Genomic DNA, 18,070 nt, shown 5'->3' with positions numbered 1-18,070 from the left:
ATGGGGAGGAGAGGCTCCCTTGGCTGCTCAAAGGGCCTGTGCTTTCTGGCAGATCTGGGAGTGAGAAGGGGATTGCGCACCTGGCTGAGGATGCACTAACTTACTCTCAGGCCCAATCTCTGTTAAACATTTGTAGTGCTTGATCAAAAGCGTTACAGGGAAGGAGGAAATATGCTCTGTATTTGGTTCGGAACCACGTTGCCGGAAAGGTGACTGACTGAGCTACCTGACAGCTGTTAGGAAATATGAAATGAGTTCATATGCAATTGTGCTTTTGTGAAGTTGCATTTCCAGGGCACAGATGTTTTGTTTCCACCCATACTGTCAAGTGATAAAAATTTGGATGATCTAAAGGTTATATTAGATAAAACCAAAACAAAGAAAGAAACACACCAGACTACATCTTTTTAGCCTATGTGCTTTCCCCCTCCCTTTGTGTTGATTTCTGAGCCTTTAAGGTATAACTGGGTCATACTTTTTGGTTTTCTCAGTAGAGAGCCCCCAAATTACAAAAATCCTATTGACTTAAAAGGTATTTCCTCCTTAAACTTCTTTTTTCTGGAGTAGTAGGCTTTGAGATCCTCAAGTGATGCACTAATTCCAGACACGGGGGTTAAATGAAATACTGAATGGGCTAAATGAAGTCCTGTCCTACAGCAGTGCTTGTAGGCAAATATTTGCATATCTTTTTCCTTGCACATGGCTCTTACTAAGTAGATGGATGTACTGTCACCCAGGGTCTGCCCACCAGTATAGTACAGGTCTTGTAGGTTGTTTTGTTTCTGAATTCTATTTTTTTTTTTTTTGGGATATTCCTAAATAGTGACGAGTACCTGAGTTATTGATAAGGCCTTCAGAAGTTCTCGTCACTTAAAAAAAGGCTGTGCGAGTCCCATTTTTAAAATTAAAGTTTTTTTAGTATTTGAAAATGTAATTTAGTATCCAGTGTGATAATAGTGAATAAGTTCCTGATTTTTTTTATGGGTTCTCTAGTAATAATAATTGTAAACCTTGCTTTTACTTCAGTAAGAACTTAATGTATGCCATATTGAAAATAATCTTGATAAATTCAGTCCATTACATGCATGAACACGGTCTGATATATTGTGCTGACTACTAGTGGCAGTATCAGCTAAAAAAAGCTCAAAAGAGTAAATGTGATTGTTACTAATCTAGGACTCACATGAGATTAATTCACTGTATCTGCTGTATTAGTGTAATTATATACTATGCTAGTATATTAACACTACACTACGTCTTACACAAAATTGCACATTTTTCTCTTCATTTTTAAGCAGTTGATTCACCTGCAAATTCATAAACTAATGTTACAGATTTCCCCAGGACAACTGCAATGTCTCTGCTTCCTTACAGCAAATGCATTATACAGTTACAGGGAACTTTAAAGCTGGGACTGTGGAGTTTACATGGACTTCCATCAGTGGAACAGACCCAAAACCTTGCAGAGTCGACCTGTTCTCTACCCAAGTGATTTAGAACATTTGGTTCCACTTACTGGTTTTAAACATTGTTTGCCATCTATATCCTACTAATAATTTATTTTTGCAATGGATGTTAAAAAAGAAAACACAGTACACAGTATTGAAGAGAAAAACACAAGTACATAAGTGAATATCACCAGACCTTGCTATCTTCTTTAAAATAGTTAAAATTATTTTCAGTGTTTGAGGGAAGCCTGCAGGTTGGTATGCCTGAAGATATTTGTTGCTGTGGTATCCTAAATCTCACTTGACAGACTTTCTTCAGGCTTTTCATCCCTATTAACTGAGCTGGTTGTGCTCTTTGCGACCTCCCTGGTGTCAGTGGCCCAGAGCTGCAGTGGTGACTGAGAGGGGTGCACCTTCTCATGGTTCTGAAGGTACCCTGGCACTCTCTAGTACTCTGCACATTTGCAGAGTCTCTCTGCCCAAGCAAATTTCTCTGCCCAAGCAGATTTCACAACTGCAGATTAATCACCTACTGAGCTTGTAGATGAATTTTATTAACAGGCATATACTGAATCATTAATTTTGACTTGTGCCTTGATCTTACACTTTTCCTATTTTCTTATGAAAAACAGAAACATTTTATAAATAGTAAAAAAAGTGAAAATAGGATTTAAAATAATTCTAGGAAGTATGAAAATCATGTTATTGTTTAAATAAGTTCGTAATTGGAGGAGACATTTTTTCAAATTTTTTTCCAGCTTTTCTTGTCCCTAATTTTTTTCTCTCTAATTACTTTTTTTCCTGAATTTAAAATCTACTTAATTTTTTGGGGTTTTTTTTTTTTTTTTTTTTGCTTTGTAGATAGTTTATTAGATAGTTTACAGCCCTAAATTTTACAGTGATGGTACAACTTCAGAAATTTTATTTGTGCTTTAGGATGTAAAACCAGAAAAATAACAGTTCTCAGTCCCGTCAAAGCAGAATATTTGAGTGAATGAATCTTCATGTCTGGCTGTGCAGACGTAGCGCTCATTAATGGGAGCCAAGGCACAACAGCCCACCTAGCAATCCATTAATGGGGCTTTGTAGCCTTTCTGTTTGTGAGGAAACATAATGAATGACCCATTCCGTTATGAAACTACTATGCAGAGAGCCATGGTCCTCCAGGCTTTCCCGAAAGAAGGCTAGTAGGGCATCCAGAGAATCTAGTGACTTGGGCCCTGTATCTAAAAGCTACAAGCCCTGTATCTGTAGCTGTATCTGTTGGTGCTAGCAGCTATGGATGGTGGACAGAGATTTCCTGAGTTGTTGAAATCTGTGGAAATCAGGACAGTGTGTTTTGTTGCTTCATCACAAAAATGCAAATTGTGAGCAGAAGTGGAAGTCCTCAAAATTCACACAGAAAGAGAAGCAGGATAGCTGGCGTGCCTTACTATTGAATTTCTTACAGTTTATTACAAGTGGTTCCTGTATATCTAACAATTAATTGTTATGGACTGCAATTATGGTGTGAATATGTGCTGTATTTTTATTTGAAATCCGTAAGGCTAAAACAACAAAATGGTTGCTGATTGATGCATCTCGTTTGATTTTCTGTTGTGAAATAAGATAAAGCTGAGGGTTTTTTTTGAAGTTTGTAGAGGACTTTTGGTTGCAAAACCACTGACTTCTTTAAACTCTACCTTTTGGTTTCTTCACCATTGCTTCAGTTGATGTCAGTGGAAGCTTCATGTCTTCTTTGTGAAGATATGTAGGCATGAGCATCTCCTACCACCACTGCTGTTGGCAGCTCTTTCAGCACTGAGCACAAAGCTTGTGTTCCGTGATAGACATTCCACGGTGTATAACTGCTTTTAAAACACCGTTTGTGCATTAATAGCGCCTCAGTTGGGTGATAACTGCACGTGAATGTGAGCTCAGTTCCTGAGGCCATTGGTCACCCTGTTGTTGTGGTTGCGCTTAAGACACTGCAGGTTTGAACACTGCAGGTTTAAAACTTTACCACTCTGGGAGTGGTGCAGGCTGGAGCCTTATTTATTGATGGCTACGAGGCATTGGCAGTGACCAACTTGGCCGCAAAAGTTGCTTCTTAAAATTCTCTTTTTGCACAAGGTGAGGTGACATAAGATACTGGGTTTTTTGCACAAAGTGAGAACATGGCATGGTATCATAACAGCTTACAATCCTGAAAATGTTGAGCCAAAGGCAGTGGGGTTTGGCTTTTAAAATAAATAAATGTATGAGTTTAAATCAAGGACCTAATTGATACTGTATGATTTTTCTGGAGTATTTTTCTCACTTAATGGTGATGAGATAAAATTCTGTTTAAGCAAAACATCATCAGTCCCTCCCTTTACTGGTTTTGTTTACTAGGAATGAGGAAACTCTTGGGTGTTTAGTTTTGGTTTCATTTTGTGTTGTGTTTTTTAAGATTTCTACCAGTTTTTCCTTGCTTTTCAAGATGGATAGACTTAACTAAGCAGCAGTGTTGCTGGAGGTCCCAGCTACTGAAGAAAGCAAATTAACATACAGTATGGTAATTTGTTTTCCCTGTCCTTCAGTCACAGTGAGGAGAGTCTAAATATTTCAGTGACTGAGACTTTGGATTCCCATTCCTTGCTACACAACAACAACAAAAGCTATTTATAGCAATAACAGTTAGCAGAGATACAGCAGCCTCAGACAGCTATAGGCAGCATCTCACAAATGTTAACTGCTTTTGCACTGAATGCCTCTGTGAAAACAAAGAGCACTGAGAAATAAAGATCAAAGCAAAACCAAAAGAAAGATTTTTTTATTGCTATGTTTTACTTTGCTGGCAGACCAGAGCAAAGGTTTTCTGAACATTTAAAAGATGAAAAAGGTGAAGAATCCCAGAAGCGATTTATCTTGAAGCGAGATAACTCTAGTATTGATAAAGAAGACAATCAGGTTGGTTCTCGGTTCGAGAGTTGCTGAAATTTGTTCTGTTTTTGAAGGTGGGCTGACTGATGTTATTGTTGTTCTTTTGTTGTTGCTCTCCTCCTCCCCTGCCCTCCTGCCCCTGCCCAGCTCCTTTGGCATACGTACACCGTGGGTGGCATCGAGCCCCAGCGTGGCCGCTTCAGCCGTGGCAGTGTGTGGGTTTGCATGGGTGGTTTGCTTGGCGCAGGACTTGCTGCATGACACGGGAGGGGGAATGCCAGTGGCTCCGGGCTGCGTGGAAGGCTGTGTCAGTTGCATTCCTCAATGTCTTGCCTAACTATGGCAGTTGTTACGCTCCCTGTAGCTTCCTTCTTCCATTGTACCCATTCAGAGTTGGATTTTGGTATGGACCAATGATGAACTGATATAGCCCAAAAAGGAGAGAGGGAAAAAAAAACCCCAAAACCAAAAAAGCCCCAAGTATGTGATGGTGAGGCCAGGTTGAACTGTTTTTTTAAAGATCCTAAATTTTCACCAAAAATAAATGAGGTTCATCTTTTAGTTCCCTTCCTCCTCCTGTGCCCTCACCACCTTTTACTGTCTGTGTAACTTACTTGCTTGTGCATGTACTGTGGCAGACGTTCCCCCTCTGTGTTGCCTGTGCCATAACACTACCTTACCTTAGGAAAGCTTGATGAGTAGGGGAGCGCCAGGGAAATGTGTGTGTTTGTGCTGCCTTTAAAAATGGGTGTTGTGCTGTTTCAATCCAGTGCAAGCTGTGTATGTGGAATAGATTAACAAAAAAAAAAATCTGAAATGGTTCTGATGTGATTTGCATTTATGAGAAAGTTCTCACAGGTAAGAAGACAGCATATGCTTTCTTTGCTAGGGTTATATTGGTGGAGGAACCATCCAGTGAGTCTCTTGTTGCCACTTTCCTTCATGTTTTCAGTAAAGGACTGATTTTTTCTTCTTTCGTTTTTTCACCCATTTTTTCCTTGACTTTCAGTTTTACATGGCAGCCTTGCCAGTTCTGCTGCATCCAAGTTGTCTTTGAAAACAAGCCCTGAGCAATTTCAGGGTGTGGTGACTGTGGGGATCAATCAAAGGAAAGGAGCATGACCTATCTCACCCGGTGCTGGGGTGCAGGGGGAGAAGGAGCAGTCCTTGAAACCCACTTGCCAATGAAGCATTTCCCAATGGGGGTTGTCTTCTCCTCTCCTCTTTCCCATGGCGCAGCCATTTCCCACACTGTGGTTTACCAAGAAGCAAAAATGGCCCTTCTTTTCCCAGCAAAACTTCAGTGGAGGTGTGAAAATGGTTAAAACTTGTGCCAAATATCTGGGACTTCTTCTTGCACAGATAGACTTTGTGGGTTTCTTCTAGGGTTTACAGTTTAGCTCTTGCAGCCTAGTTACCCTCTTTCTTCCTCAATTTCTTAGGTAGCACACCACTGCCTGCCCTCCTGCTCCTCACAGCTGGTAGGAGAACTGAGAAATGTTAGCAGTTGAGAACAATGGCACTCAGACCTGGGGTGAGAACCCCCAGTTTTAGGATGGCAGGTCCATGAAAGCTGTGCAGAAAGCCTCCTTTTGGCCACCTGCTCTATGAACCTATGTGCAGTATCTAACTGGAAATCCTCGAGCACCTGGTCCTGCAGGGTGCTTTGTGCAGGAACGACAGCTATCATTTTCGTGCTTCATTTGTTTAAGTGAACATTTATTATTCTCAGCTGACAGTTACTTAATGGCAGTTTTTAACAGCTCAACTTATATAACCCTCCTGGTTTTCTTTCTGCTCAGCAAAACAGAATTCTTCCATTTAGAGATGACAGACGAAGTAAATCAATTGAAGAGAGAGAAGAGGAGTATCAGAGAGTGAGGGAGAGAATATTTGCACAAGATGTGAGTAGTTATTTTAATTGCCTCTTTAGTGCCATTCCTTCGCCGGTAGTCAGACAGTCTTGCCCCCTCCTTCAACAACACTGCAGCTGGAATTGCCCTGTGGAGCTGGAGATGACAGGGAAAGCAGATTGGCACAGAAGGTCCCAGAAGAGCTTTAGAGGAGTGGAGGTTGACTTCTGGAGAGTGAGGTGATGAGAGTTGCAGGGAGAAGGGTAGAGGAGAAATCAGGCCCAGCATGTTGTCTGGGGAGTGGTTATCCTGTTTCTTTGAATGTTCATGTTCTCGTGGCCTGGGTTTACTTCTTTTTTCCTTCTCTTTTGGCAGCTGAAGAGTAGTGATTTAAGGGGACACTCTCAATAATTTCAAATAGCTGTGTTATTTTATATTTCTTTCAGGCTGGATCAAATCTTATAAGTGCCCTTCTGCAGAGACTCCTCTGCAGGTTTTTGTTTCTTTGGGCCAGTGCTGTAGCATCAAGACACTGAGAGCAAAGAAAGGGCAGAAGTTAAACATGGAGTTGCATAATTTTTTTTTAATTACTGATTAAAGAACTGCCATCAGAAAGAGTCAGTCATGCTGTTGATGATTATATTCTGAAAGGAATAAAAAGAAGCAGACATTATAATTCTAACCCTTACCAAAAAATCAGAACTTGCACAAGGTATATTGCTAGAGGAAAACATTTAAATCTGAAACATCTGTGAGCAATACCTGATGTTCCTGAAAAAAAAGAACACACAATTTGCTATGATACAGTAATGATGAGGGGAAAAAAGGAAAAAATAAAAAAGGTCAGCATTTTAATGTTTTATCTCTCATCTCAGTGGCAGTTCTGCCATTTAGAGGAATATGGGAATAAATCCAATTAAAACTGGTTCTGAAAATCATATTGAGCAGTGTCCTTTTAAATTAAAACTGTTTGTATGTTGCAGGGCTAATAGTATTATTATCTGGTTTGGGAGTTGCATATGTCTAGGTTGGGTTTTTTTGGCAGAATACACTGTATAGTTTTCAGGTGTGTGTTGTCTCAATTGCTTCTCAGTAAATAGCTAGCTACATCTAAATGTTTTTAGCCTCATTCTTTTTTCTTGGCTGAGATGATGCCAGTAAAAGCAGAGGCCCTTCAGTTTATGTTTTGCTTTCAGCATGTGGGTCTGATGTAAATACAGTCACAGTCTATATGTGATAGAGTTGCCAAGTTCAAGAGCTGCAAAATCCTCTTTGCAACAAGTTTCTATAGAAAATATGCAGGTTTGGGCATATTACAAAGAAACTTGAGCAAAACCAAAAAAATCTTCGGGTTTTGAAACAGAATTCAGATGAGGCAAAATGTTAAAAACTACCAAATGGAAAGTCATTACCAAAATAGTCCAGTTTCTATCACAAGTGGCAGCTAGAAATGCCAGGCTGGGAAACAGAGGTGGCTGGAAAAGTGTGCTGAAAGTGGCTCCATAATGTATTGGCTGCTGTTACATTTAGATATTTGAGTTCTAAAAGCAGCCAAGTGGTGAGCATTTGAATAGCCCACAGCAGGAGGTGGTTGTGGTCCATTGGGTTAGCATTTTTGAGTGGCAGGACCTAAGTAACAGTGTGGTTTGTGGCAGGCATTTTAAATGGAATCAGGAGGGAGCATTTTTAAAGATCAGCAATGTTAGATTATCTCTCCCTCTCTCTCTCATATCCACTCCTTTGCTCTCTCTCTCTCTCTGCTATTACAGGTGTTAGTGAGCATCATAGTGCAGTGAATTTCAGCAAGCTGTGTGTTTGATGTTAACAGCCAATATATGTCTTAGCTGAGCTTTTTTTGGATGGAGCAGTCCTTGCAGACACAAGGTGTTTTTAGGATGATACCAATGGTTGTGGTGGTGGACGACAACGTATTTTTTTCAGTTTTAGGAAAGAGAGAAATGGCTTCGTATTGTAGATAGTCACTTACTGCATGTAAGACTTTGAAGTTTTAAGGCCCTCTGCAGTCATTAATTAATCCAGTTCTCCCCAGGTTTATGTGAGGTAGGTACCTAAGCCTTGTTCCTCTGCAAATTACAGATGTAGAAAGAGAATCACAGATGGATTAATCATGTGGTATTTTAATCACCTCTGTAGTGTTTACACTGCAGAAGTCAAGCCTTTATCAGTTCCTTGCTTATTAATCTTAGAAAATGGATCATAGATACATCACTTCTAATTAGAGTATGCATGAAAAGAGCGTGCATGAGAGGCCTTCAAAGGGCAGCCATGAAGGTCAAGAGTACTGCTGTAACTTATTGCATCCAGCAACATTCCCCCCCACCCCCCCAAACACGTTTGAGGAACCCAAAACCCTTTGGATAACATATTACCCAAGAGTCAGAACTTCATAAACAAAATTAATGACGAAAAGGAAATCTGTTTACAGGGCAAAAAATTCTATGCCTGTTTCAGGTGGTGTGAAAAATGTCTTAACCTGGACTGCACATACCAACAGAAAGCTTGCCTGTCCTTCATTAGATCTTGCAGTGCTCTAGTGTACCAGGTCTCTTCATTTCCAAGTGGGAAGGTTTAAACAAAATAAGTATGTTCATGAGTAATGCCATCATTATGATAGTCCTTATGATGATTAGTCTGATATTAGTCAGTTTAAATTACACTTTCTGGCAAGTTTTCCATCTGCTGTGTTGGCTATCATAAATTTTGACAAGGAGAGCTGGAAATTTTAATGACTCCTGTATAAGCAAGTGGCAGGGATTTGGAAGCATGTTAGTTTGATATCCTAATAAAATGATTGGTGAAGAAATAAATAGTTAATAAACATGATCATTCCAGCTCACTGAAATAAGAACTGCAAAGTGCACCTCAAATTTTTCAGGCTGCTAGCAGTAAAAAGTGCGGACTGAGCTCTGTTATGCCTAAAACTATTTTGAACGTTATTTTTAAATTGCAAAACCTACAACCTTCCTTTTCAAAACATGTTTTTACTGGAAACTTAGTTTTAAAACAATTTGTGAATTTCACAGCCCTGGAGAAGAGGACCTGGACTGTCTGGGTCTTGCAGGGAAGTTCCTTGTTTGAACTGGTTTAGTTTCCTTTGCGAAGTTGAAAAGTAATTGTCCAAGAAAGACAAAGAACAACATACAGAAATTAAAAAAGTTCTTATTTCCCTGTGTGTGGATTTAACAGAGAATCCCAAATGCGTGCCTAAATGATACATGATGTTTGGCTTTTAAGCATGCAGAAAATTGATTCTAAAGACTAGCAATCAAATTACATGGGGGGAATTTCATTCTTCAGGGTTAACGCAATATATAACCTCATGAGCCAGAGTCACGCTAGGACCATTCAGTGTTCATAAATGTATTCTCTGGGAAACATTCTGTATTCACTGCAAAATGTAGATGTTTTCTTACTTACACAAGCACTAGAATTGCCCGTGGTACACATGGAACTTATTAAAGGAAATACACCATGCTTTTTATTTTCTCCTGTCAACTGTAGTGGCTATTTTTGACTAAGGAGTGTATTTTGAAGAACTAGATCCCTTAGCTACAGTAAGTCATGATTCCTCTAGTTAAGAAAACTCAGAGAATCTTGATCACTCTCTGATTAAAGAGAGAAATGAAAGAAATATTTGAAAATGTGGCCTCAGGGTGAAAAGACTAGGAAGAAGAGGGCTTAATATTTATTAAAAAAAAAAAAAATCAAAGGCACACCTCATGTTGGCTACCATAAACCTGTAGATACTAAAACTCCTGCTCTTCTGTACAAAGACTTTCTTTGTGACTGCAGTTGAAATAATAGGCATTAGTTGGAAGCCTGAGATCTATCACATCTTGTTAACTGACATGAAAATTATTACCTTATGGTATCCACTACAGGATATTGCTGCATGTTAATAGTTATCTGTGCTGGCTAATGTAATTAAAAACAAGAGCAGCAACTCCCAGTATACCTAGTGCACAGGCAGAACTGATGCACGTTTTCCAGTTGAGACCTTAAAAGGTTCATGGAAATTGGAAAAGTGAAATACTCATTTCATAAATAACAATTAGTCATATGGAGCACCCTAATGGAAACCTTGCACGCAGAGATCTCCAAGGACACTAACTTGTAGGTAATCTTACAGAATATTTTGATCTGATAGGTTTGTTGTCAGTGTGTATGAAGCATATACGAGAGCCAAGTGTATTAAGGACTTTTTTTACAACAGCTATGCTGGGTGTTTAAGCTTTCCTGGTGCTTTAAATTGAGCATTGTAGATGCTATAGATCAGGAAAGTGAGTCCTGACCTTGTAGTAACTAAATTTCTATCCAGAGCTGCGTAGCCATCTGATTTTTAGTAGTAAGAATAACATAATAAAAAAGTGCCTGTCTTCTCTACCTCTCAGCCTCACACCTGTACTGAAGAATAATTTCCAGGGATTGTGTGGCACTGTCCCAGCATCATCAGCCAAGAAGACAAATGGAGTTAATATGGACTCCGTTTAAAGTCTGTAGTACACTTAATAGTGGTTCCCATCAAGACACTGAAAAGGAAGCAGACTTTTCTGTTTGCTTGATAACATATAAATCCCAGATATTTATTCTGCTTTATGTCACAGTCTCTTAAAAAAATTTAAAAAAAACAAAGTAAATTTGCTTTTGTACCTTTGTGGGTACACAGACCAGTACTCTGGTCTTAGCAAAAGTTTTTCTGTAAGAATAGCTGTAATTCTGTGTCTTGGAATGTGTCTGCACAGAAGTCAATGCACAAATGTCCCTCATGAATCTCAAGATGAAAATATGGCCCCACAGTCTAGGCTGTAAAAGCCCATGGGGTGATTTCACTATGCTTTTGTGGGGCTTTTTGCTTCAGCATAGTTAGACTCTGCTGATGTCTGAACAGCCACAATTGTTAAATATGAAACCTGGTAGCTGAGTGAGGGACATAAAATGAGAGAAGACACAGTGTTGTAGTTGTACAAAGGATCCCAGTGATTTTGGGTGAAATAGTATCTTCTCTCCACCTGGGATGAAACCCTAGGTCTGCTGTAGGTTGTGGGAATTTGGTTCCTGGCAATGGAGAGCTTGCTTCTGATGTCCTGAGGCTTCACACTAAGGAGAAATGTGCTTGGCCCTGATGCAGCCCAGAGCCTTGCAAATTTAGCAGGAGTGCAGGGTGGGAGCTTTCCTGGGAAGCCCACAGAACTGTCAGATGTTCCCCAATGTGGCTTCTGAGTGGGTGAATTACATTCTAATGACAAATTGCATTGCCATCTCACGGATAAATTTCTTCCTTTTGTAAATTGATGGGACAGCACTGGCTTTGGTGCCAAGGGAAAACTTTGCCCAGGCAACAGCTGGAGCTTTAGGAATGAGCAGGGTGTTGCTTCTGATGTTGGTCAGCACTCTTTTGAGTGGGTCATTAGCTCACCCTTTTCAAAACAGAAATATCCAAAATCTGTGCCTACCCCATACTGTTAAAATTTAACAAAGTTAATGATGGCATTTCATTATTCTTTGAGCTGAGTCCTCTTGTCACAGAAGTAATGGGCATGATCTCTGGTGCCCTGCTCCTTTTGCCTGCCTTTTGTTCAAATTCCATGCAAGTACTGCCTATTCTTTCTTCTGTACCTCCTCGAGATATAATCCAGTGACAGCTACGAGGCATTTTGTGCAGCAAACATGAAATAGGAGGGAAATTAAAAAATCAAAGAGGGAGAATTATTCATGGGAAATTGAGCACAGCTTCATTTCTCTGCATAAAAAATTAAGTAATTCTGAAAGAATGATACACTTGCCCATAGGATTTATTTCTTCTGAGCCCTTCACCTTTTTTGGGATCTAAGTCCTCCAGCAGAGAGCCTTCTTGCTATGATTGTTGTTAATATTATTATTAAGAAGGTTATTATCATTTTATATCTCAATGTTCCCTCTCCAACTGTAAAATGTGAAGTTACACGCTATTTCTAAGTACTGCAGTATCTTCTCTCCCTTTGAGGGACGTTGTCAATTCTGCATGCTTTCCTTCTGTTTGTCCTTCCTACCTGCAGCTCTGTGCTATCCTGCAATCTGATTTAGAGGTGGTAGGCCAGACCAGTGGAACCTTTTATGATGCAGGAAAGGCATTTTCCCCCTTCAAATTGCCAGTATTTTGCACATACTGCCTTCTTCAGATCTCTCGACTGAGAAGTTTCAGTTTGTTACCAAACTGAGACACCTCATTGGCAATGTGTTGTAATGCATGGAATTTATTTTACTGGCCTGACCTTATTCTTGACCTTTTTCCCCCTCTTGTCTACTGCAAATGCAAATGATGCATGAATTGAAATCCCCTTAAGCCTGAGCAGGGGAGGCAATTCTAAAATCAAGGAAGAAATTGGAACAGCAGAGCATATCTAGAACGTCTGATACAATGCCTTTTTTATTTTTCAGTCAGTTTGCTCCCAGGAAAACCTTTTTGTGGAAAACAGGTAAAAATAGCTTTATTTTGTGTGTGTGTGTTAAACTTACATGTTTCTCTTATTATTTTGTCTATCTATAGTTCTATAGTCATTTATCTTAATGTGAAGGCTGTTTAGCAAATTTGTAATCCATATTATCTGCAGTGATTCTGTGCTTTAAGAGGCGGTAATAGAGCTTGCCTTGCAGTATGGTATCTGAGCAGATACAGTATTACTGCTGCTTTCCTGAGGCTTTGCATTTCAGTTTGAAAAGCAGATTGTGGGAGAAAGGGGGAGCCATCTAAGCTTTTGTTTTAAATGACTATTCTGTCTCTGGAGTGCCTTTAGAATTTAACTTATTGATCTTTAAAAAGCACTCTAGCAGTGGCTGGATGATGGTATTTCTGAAACACCAGACTTGGGTTTCTGTTGTTTAACCTACTCTCCTGGGGGACTGGGCAGCAGCATTGACATCCCTTGTTGCTTGTGAAAGCTCACAAGTTCCACACAAGTTCCTGCTTTACTGCTGCAGCGTAGTAATGAGATGGTGACATTTGAGCTCACTGTTACTTTGCATTACCGTGTGATACTTCCTGTGAATGTTATTTTTGTTGTGTTAAATCCACTCAAACCAAATGGAAGAGGAAACAGTGTTTAAGATCTACAAAATATTAAGTGTTGGCTCCATAACATCCGTAAATTTGCTTAACTGTGTTGAAAATCTTGAAAATTGTGCACCTTTATGGCAGATAAGGATTTTAACCAAAAGTAGCGATTTCACTGCTGAGTGTTTGAGCAGTGCTCACCCAAGTCTGTTCTGCACAGGTTTTAAAACTGTTTATCACCCCCTTGGATAAGGGGAGGCTATTTCTTACAGTATTTTGTTCTCTGTCCATCCTTACATCTGTCAGATGGATTTAGGGGTGAAGCTGTTCCCATAGAAAATGGCTCCACAGTAATGGTACAAACCAGCTTTTCCGATGGACACTTCTGTAAGTTGAATGAGGGAAGGCCCTCAGGAGATCATGGCCACAGTCATCTAACCACCTTACATTCTGAGGGCCAAGGGTATTTCCTCAGCTGCTTCTTCTGTGTTGTGACTATGGAGATCCGTTTTATCAAAATAAATCAAAATTGCAACAGAGGAATCCGCAAAGCAAAATGCAGATGCTCCCATAAACCTATTTTTCCGTCTCAGGAGAGATTGGGACAACAAACATGACACAATTGTTCACATTTCCAAATCAGCATGGAAAGCACTCAGGCTGCGCTGCCAAGGGTAGGGTGGGTACCTTTATGGGATAAACCATGAACTCCACAGCCAGGCCTCCCCTGGTTCATGCATTAAATCCCACACCCTTGTGAAGGAGAATGTGGTCAGTTCTGGTATTTGCACATGCTTTCTGTGCTCAAACCCATGAGCTGACTGACCAGCTTCCCTGGGTGAGAATGCATACCCAAGCAGAGACCAGGAAAAGGCCAGGCTGGGAATTGTGTTGCCCGCACTGTTGCTGTCCTGAGGGAGACTTCAGCTGCATTCTGCAGAACACTGCTTTTTCTTGCTGCATGCCCTACAGCCTTTGATCAGGTGAAGCACTTAAACTTGTACTTAGCTCTGTGCACATGAGCAATCCTGTTGATTTGCTGCATTGAAAGTTAGGTATGTGTTTAAGTGCTTTGCCTTTCTTTTTTGTCAGAGGATCTGAGCATTTCTCTGAGCTGCAAAGACTTCCAAGCAAGTTAGCAAGTACTTAAAATTACATATGCAGTATTTTGCTGGCTTGTATTTTTTATGTTTGTATTAGGTGATATTTTTATGAATTTTCCTTTGGATGTAGATGTATGGTTCCTCAGCTTCTGAGAATTACCTTGCCTAGTAACAAGAAATGCTAAATGGCCTTCAGCCTCCCTGGCTGATGTTTCTTATGTTCAGTTGACTGTGCACAGCCACGGGAGAGGGAGGAGGGGACAATTTTAGCCTTGTTTTTTTAAACTGAATCTAGCACAAATTTAAAGATGTATCTAAAAATCAAATACAGCTTTACAGATCATATAAATTTGATGTTTAAATTTAAATGTTTGTTAGCATAATCTTTCTTTTCACTTTTCAGTAGGCTGTTGGAAGACAGTAGCATATGCAATGATACGCATAAGAAAAGACAGCTGTTTAGGTTTGTATGAATTTTATTTAATATATATTTCCCAGTGCATCTCACTCATGATTCTATCTGTATCCTTGCCAAGGGAGACCTTGACATGTGTGGGTGTGTCAGTTTGCTGATTAGAAAGGAGCATGGAGAACAAGAGTTCTACCCCATTCTTTCCATGTTCTCTGAATGCAGAGGTAACACCAGGACCCTTTCTTTGGTTTTATGGATCACTGCCTCAGAAACCCCATGAGATTTTCAGCTGCCTGGCTGCTCAGACTGTGACTGTTTGGGAGAGACTGGTGGTAGCTCATTTTTGCTGGAGCATATATGACAGGCACGTTTCATAGACTAGTGCCCAGACTGACCTTTTTTCCTTTTGTTGGTTTGTTAAAAGCTAAAGTACATTCCGTCAAGACTGATTGAAGTTCCCTTATCTGAAGTATCTATGTTTTGAAACTTTTTTTCTGTGAACTTTGTCTTCCCAACTCCAACTCCTTCTGCACAGAAAACATTCAGATGCATCCTGTTAAGATCATCTGTTAAGGCACATGGACAGCTAGGCAGAAATCACTAGATGTCTGTGTCCATTGTGGTTTGCATACTTCACTTCAAACCTATATCATTTATAGTATATATTTTTTCACTATGAGGACAAAAGGATGTGTGAGGAGAAAATTTGATGTGTGGTTGCTGAGTCTGCATGACATCACAGCAGCCACAGAGGAGATGGAGAGATTGTGCCAGATAAGGAAAAGTGCTGGAGCATCTGCTTCTGCACCCCATGACCACAGGCAGCAGGCAAAAAAGCTTTACTCCTTGCTTTGGGTTAGCCTTGATGATCTGAGAGTCCTGGGTTGGGCATCCAAGAGTTAGGAGGGTTCTACACACACACTCTTAAAAGCTAATGTCTGTTTGAGTTTGGGAAACTGAAAGAAAATTTTTGTAACCCAAAGCCACAGAAAATGGGGATACAATAGCATTCTGTTTCTCTCCTTCTTTTTCACTAAAATATAAATATAATTATAAGAGAATTGTTAGTTTTTAAGCATGAGAATCCAAAAGAGTCTGTAAATAATATACCTTGGGGTTTTTTTTCTTTCTGATTAAATCTTAAAGGATAATTTTGTTTTAAAATCTTTTTCCTTTTTTTTGTGTTGTTGCTTCTGTGCTGTGTCTCTTCATCCTTTCCCACTGTCTGGGTCTAGCAAAGGTCAACAGGTTTATACTGCTGATCACATCTGAGAGAGGCTCTGTTACAGGCAAGGAATACAACAGCCTGATCCTGTCTTTGACACACTGCCTCCTTCATGTCCCAAGTGACACAGCTCAGCAGGTTCTCCTAGTAAAAAGCAGGAACCAAGTTCACAAGGAAAAAGGGGCCCAAAAAAATTAAACAGATACAGTCACATTCTTTTGAGTTGTAGAAAGAGCGTTGAGCCTGCAAGGCATTATGCTGTAATATAAGACAGAGGAGTAGGAAAAAAGTCTTCTAAAATCCTTCCAAATACAGTGTTAAGAGCATCACTTGGGATAACAGTCAAGGTGCACTAAGCCATGATATGCATTCTGGTTTTGTCATTTTAGCAGTGCAGTGTAAGTAGTTCACCATAAATAAGCCAAACTCTCCTCCAAATTCTGGTCACAGTTTACTGTATTATTACTCACAGTGCACTGGGTGCTCTGCAACTGTTCAGGGACAGGCAGCCTCTACCCAGAGAATTTCACCATTGTTGTATGCAGGGGGAAAATAAAATTAACCAACTCCTGGGTCTCTAAGTAAAGCATCAGCATTGAAGAGATTGGGGTCACTGAGAGGACAATTTTAGGGAAGGCTTTGGATAACTTCACAAAGCTGCTAATGGCTGGGAGCGAGGTGCAATACAAATAAGGATATGAAGACAAAGGTAGAGCACAGGTAAAGCTGGTGAAAAAAACATCACGAAGTATGGACAGCAAAGTGAAAACTAGTGAGGGGCTTGCTGAGGGAAGGGAGCACTCAACAGGCAACAGAAATGCTACGTCAGTGCTGGGTAATACTGCTATGTCAGCCCCATCTGGTGAAGTGCTCTGAGGAGATATCCAGAAGGGGAGGGTGGTAAGTGCTGTGCATGTAAAAAGGTTATAGCAGTCTTTACATGCCAAAGGCAGATAAGTATGGGGGTCAAATCCCTTTTCAAACATGCTTTTGTAAAGGCAGAGATTTTCCCTTTTTTTGTTAGGGTCACTGCAGGGTACCCAGAGATAGACTCTGCCTTGACATGGTTTTATTTGTGTATAAATCTTTGTTTCATTATGTCTGTAGGGGTAACAGAGACAGCATCAGCAAGACATCTGGCAGTCGACAGAGCAGTACAGAGAACGAATTAAAGTGGACAGACCACCAGAGGCCATGGAGCAGCACAGACTCGGACAGCTCAAATCGAAATTTGAAGCCAGCCATAACAAAGACAGCCAGTTTTGGTGGGATAACTGTCCTGACAAGAGGTGACAGCTCATCAAGTAACAGAAGTACCGGCAAACTGTCTAAAACAGGTAGCTAGTACTGTATTGGGTCCACAGTGCTTTTTGTTGTGTGGTGATAGAGGGCTGTACTGGTGCTTGTCTGAGTATGATCTGTCACAGAAAGGCTTGGGTTGGAAGGGACCTTCAGAGAACATGTATTCTGACCCTCATGGTTGGACTAGATGGCAAAATACATAAACAGTTGTGTTTCCTGTGCACAGGAGATGTGTACGTCACTCTGTGGGTGCTAGTGTCTGCATACCTGCTTCTGAGCTTTTAGGAGCCAAGAAAAACACAGTGCCTGAGGTTTGCAAATCATAGGAGGGGTAGGCTTTCCATGGAGTATAGTATGTGCACACCCTATTTGAACACCATCTGCACTTGTAGCCTGGAAAGGTGGTACTGCTTACAGAGAAAGCACAGATTTTACGTTTTTGCTAATCTTAATATAGTGGAGCTGTGAATAATTAAATGTCAGATATCTGAGGAGAAATCCAAGAACATTTTGTCATTGCTAAAATGCAAACCATCTGTATTTTGGAGTACAGCCTCTGCCTTGGTGCTGGCAGATGAGGCTGTGGTGGAAGCAGGCAGACATGGTGGATTCCCAGAGGTCTGACAATCTCTCAGTTTTCTAGTTTAGCTCCCATTAAATGAAAGCACCATTTAAGGAGTCTATGAACCTGGTGGGAATTCTGCATTTATTTGCATTAACTTTACGAGTACACTAACATATGAGTGAGTCACAGGGTCCAGATCTAAGTAAT

At 40.3% G+C, this 18,070-nt stretch overlaps 1 protein-coding gene across 22 annotated transcripts in view; it reads left to right on the top strand.

Annotated features, from left to right (window-relative positions):
- Window positions 1–18,070, top strand: part of ARPP21 (cAMP regulated phosphoprotein 21) — a 197,137-nt gene that overhangs the window by 115,904 nt on the left and 63,163 nt on the right. For 11 of the 22 annotated variants that reach the window (XM_085051488.1, XM_085051484.1, XM_085051498.1 and 8 more), the window contains 5 exons: window positions 4,271–4,379; window positions 6,155–6,256; window positions 12,644–12,681; window positions 14,763–14,822; window positions 17,104–17,336. In XM_085051488.1, coding sequence (XP_084907614.1) covers window positions 4,271–4,379; window positions 6,155–6,256; window positions 12,644–12,681; window positions 14,763–14,822; window positions 17,104–17,336 — 542 coding nt within the window. The remainder of the gene's footprint in view (window positions 1–4,270; window positions 4,380–6,154; window positions 6,257–12,643; window positions 12,682–14,762; window positions 14,823–17,103; window positions 17,337–18,070) is intronic. The other 11 variants (XM_085051502.1, XM_085051491.1, XM_085051495.1 and 8 more) reach the window with 8 other exon arrangements.

The sequence above is a fragment of the Lichenostomus cassidix genome, chromosome 2 (assembly GCF_008360975.1).
Source record: "Lichenostomus cassidix isolate B80296 chromosome 2, HeHo_3.0, whole genome shotgun sequence".
NCBI lineage: Eukaryota > Metazoa > Chordata > Aves > Passeriformes > Meliphagidae > Lichenostomus > Lichenostomus cassidix.
Note: the sequence above shows the minus strand (reverse complement) of the source record. Positions and strands in the feature narration are given on the sequence as shown.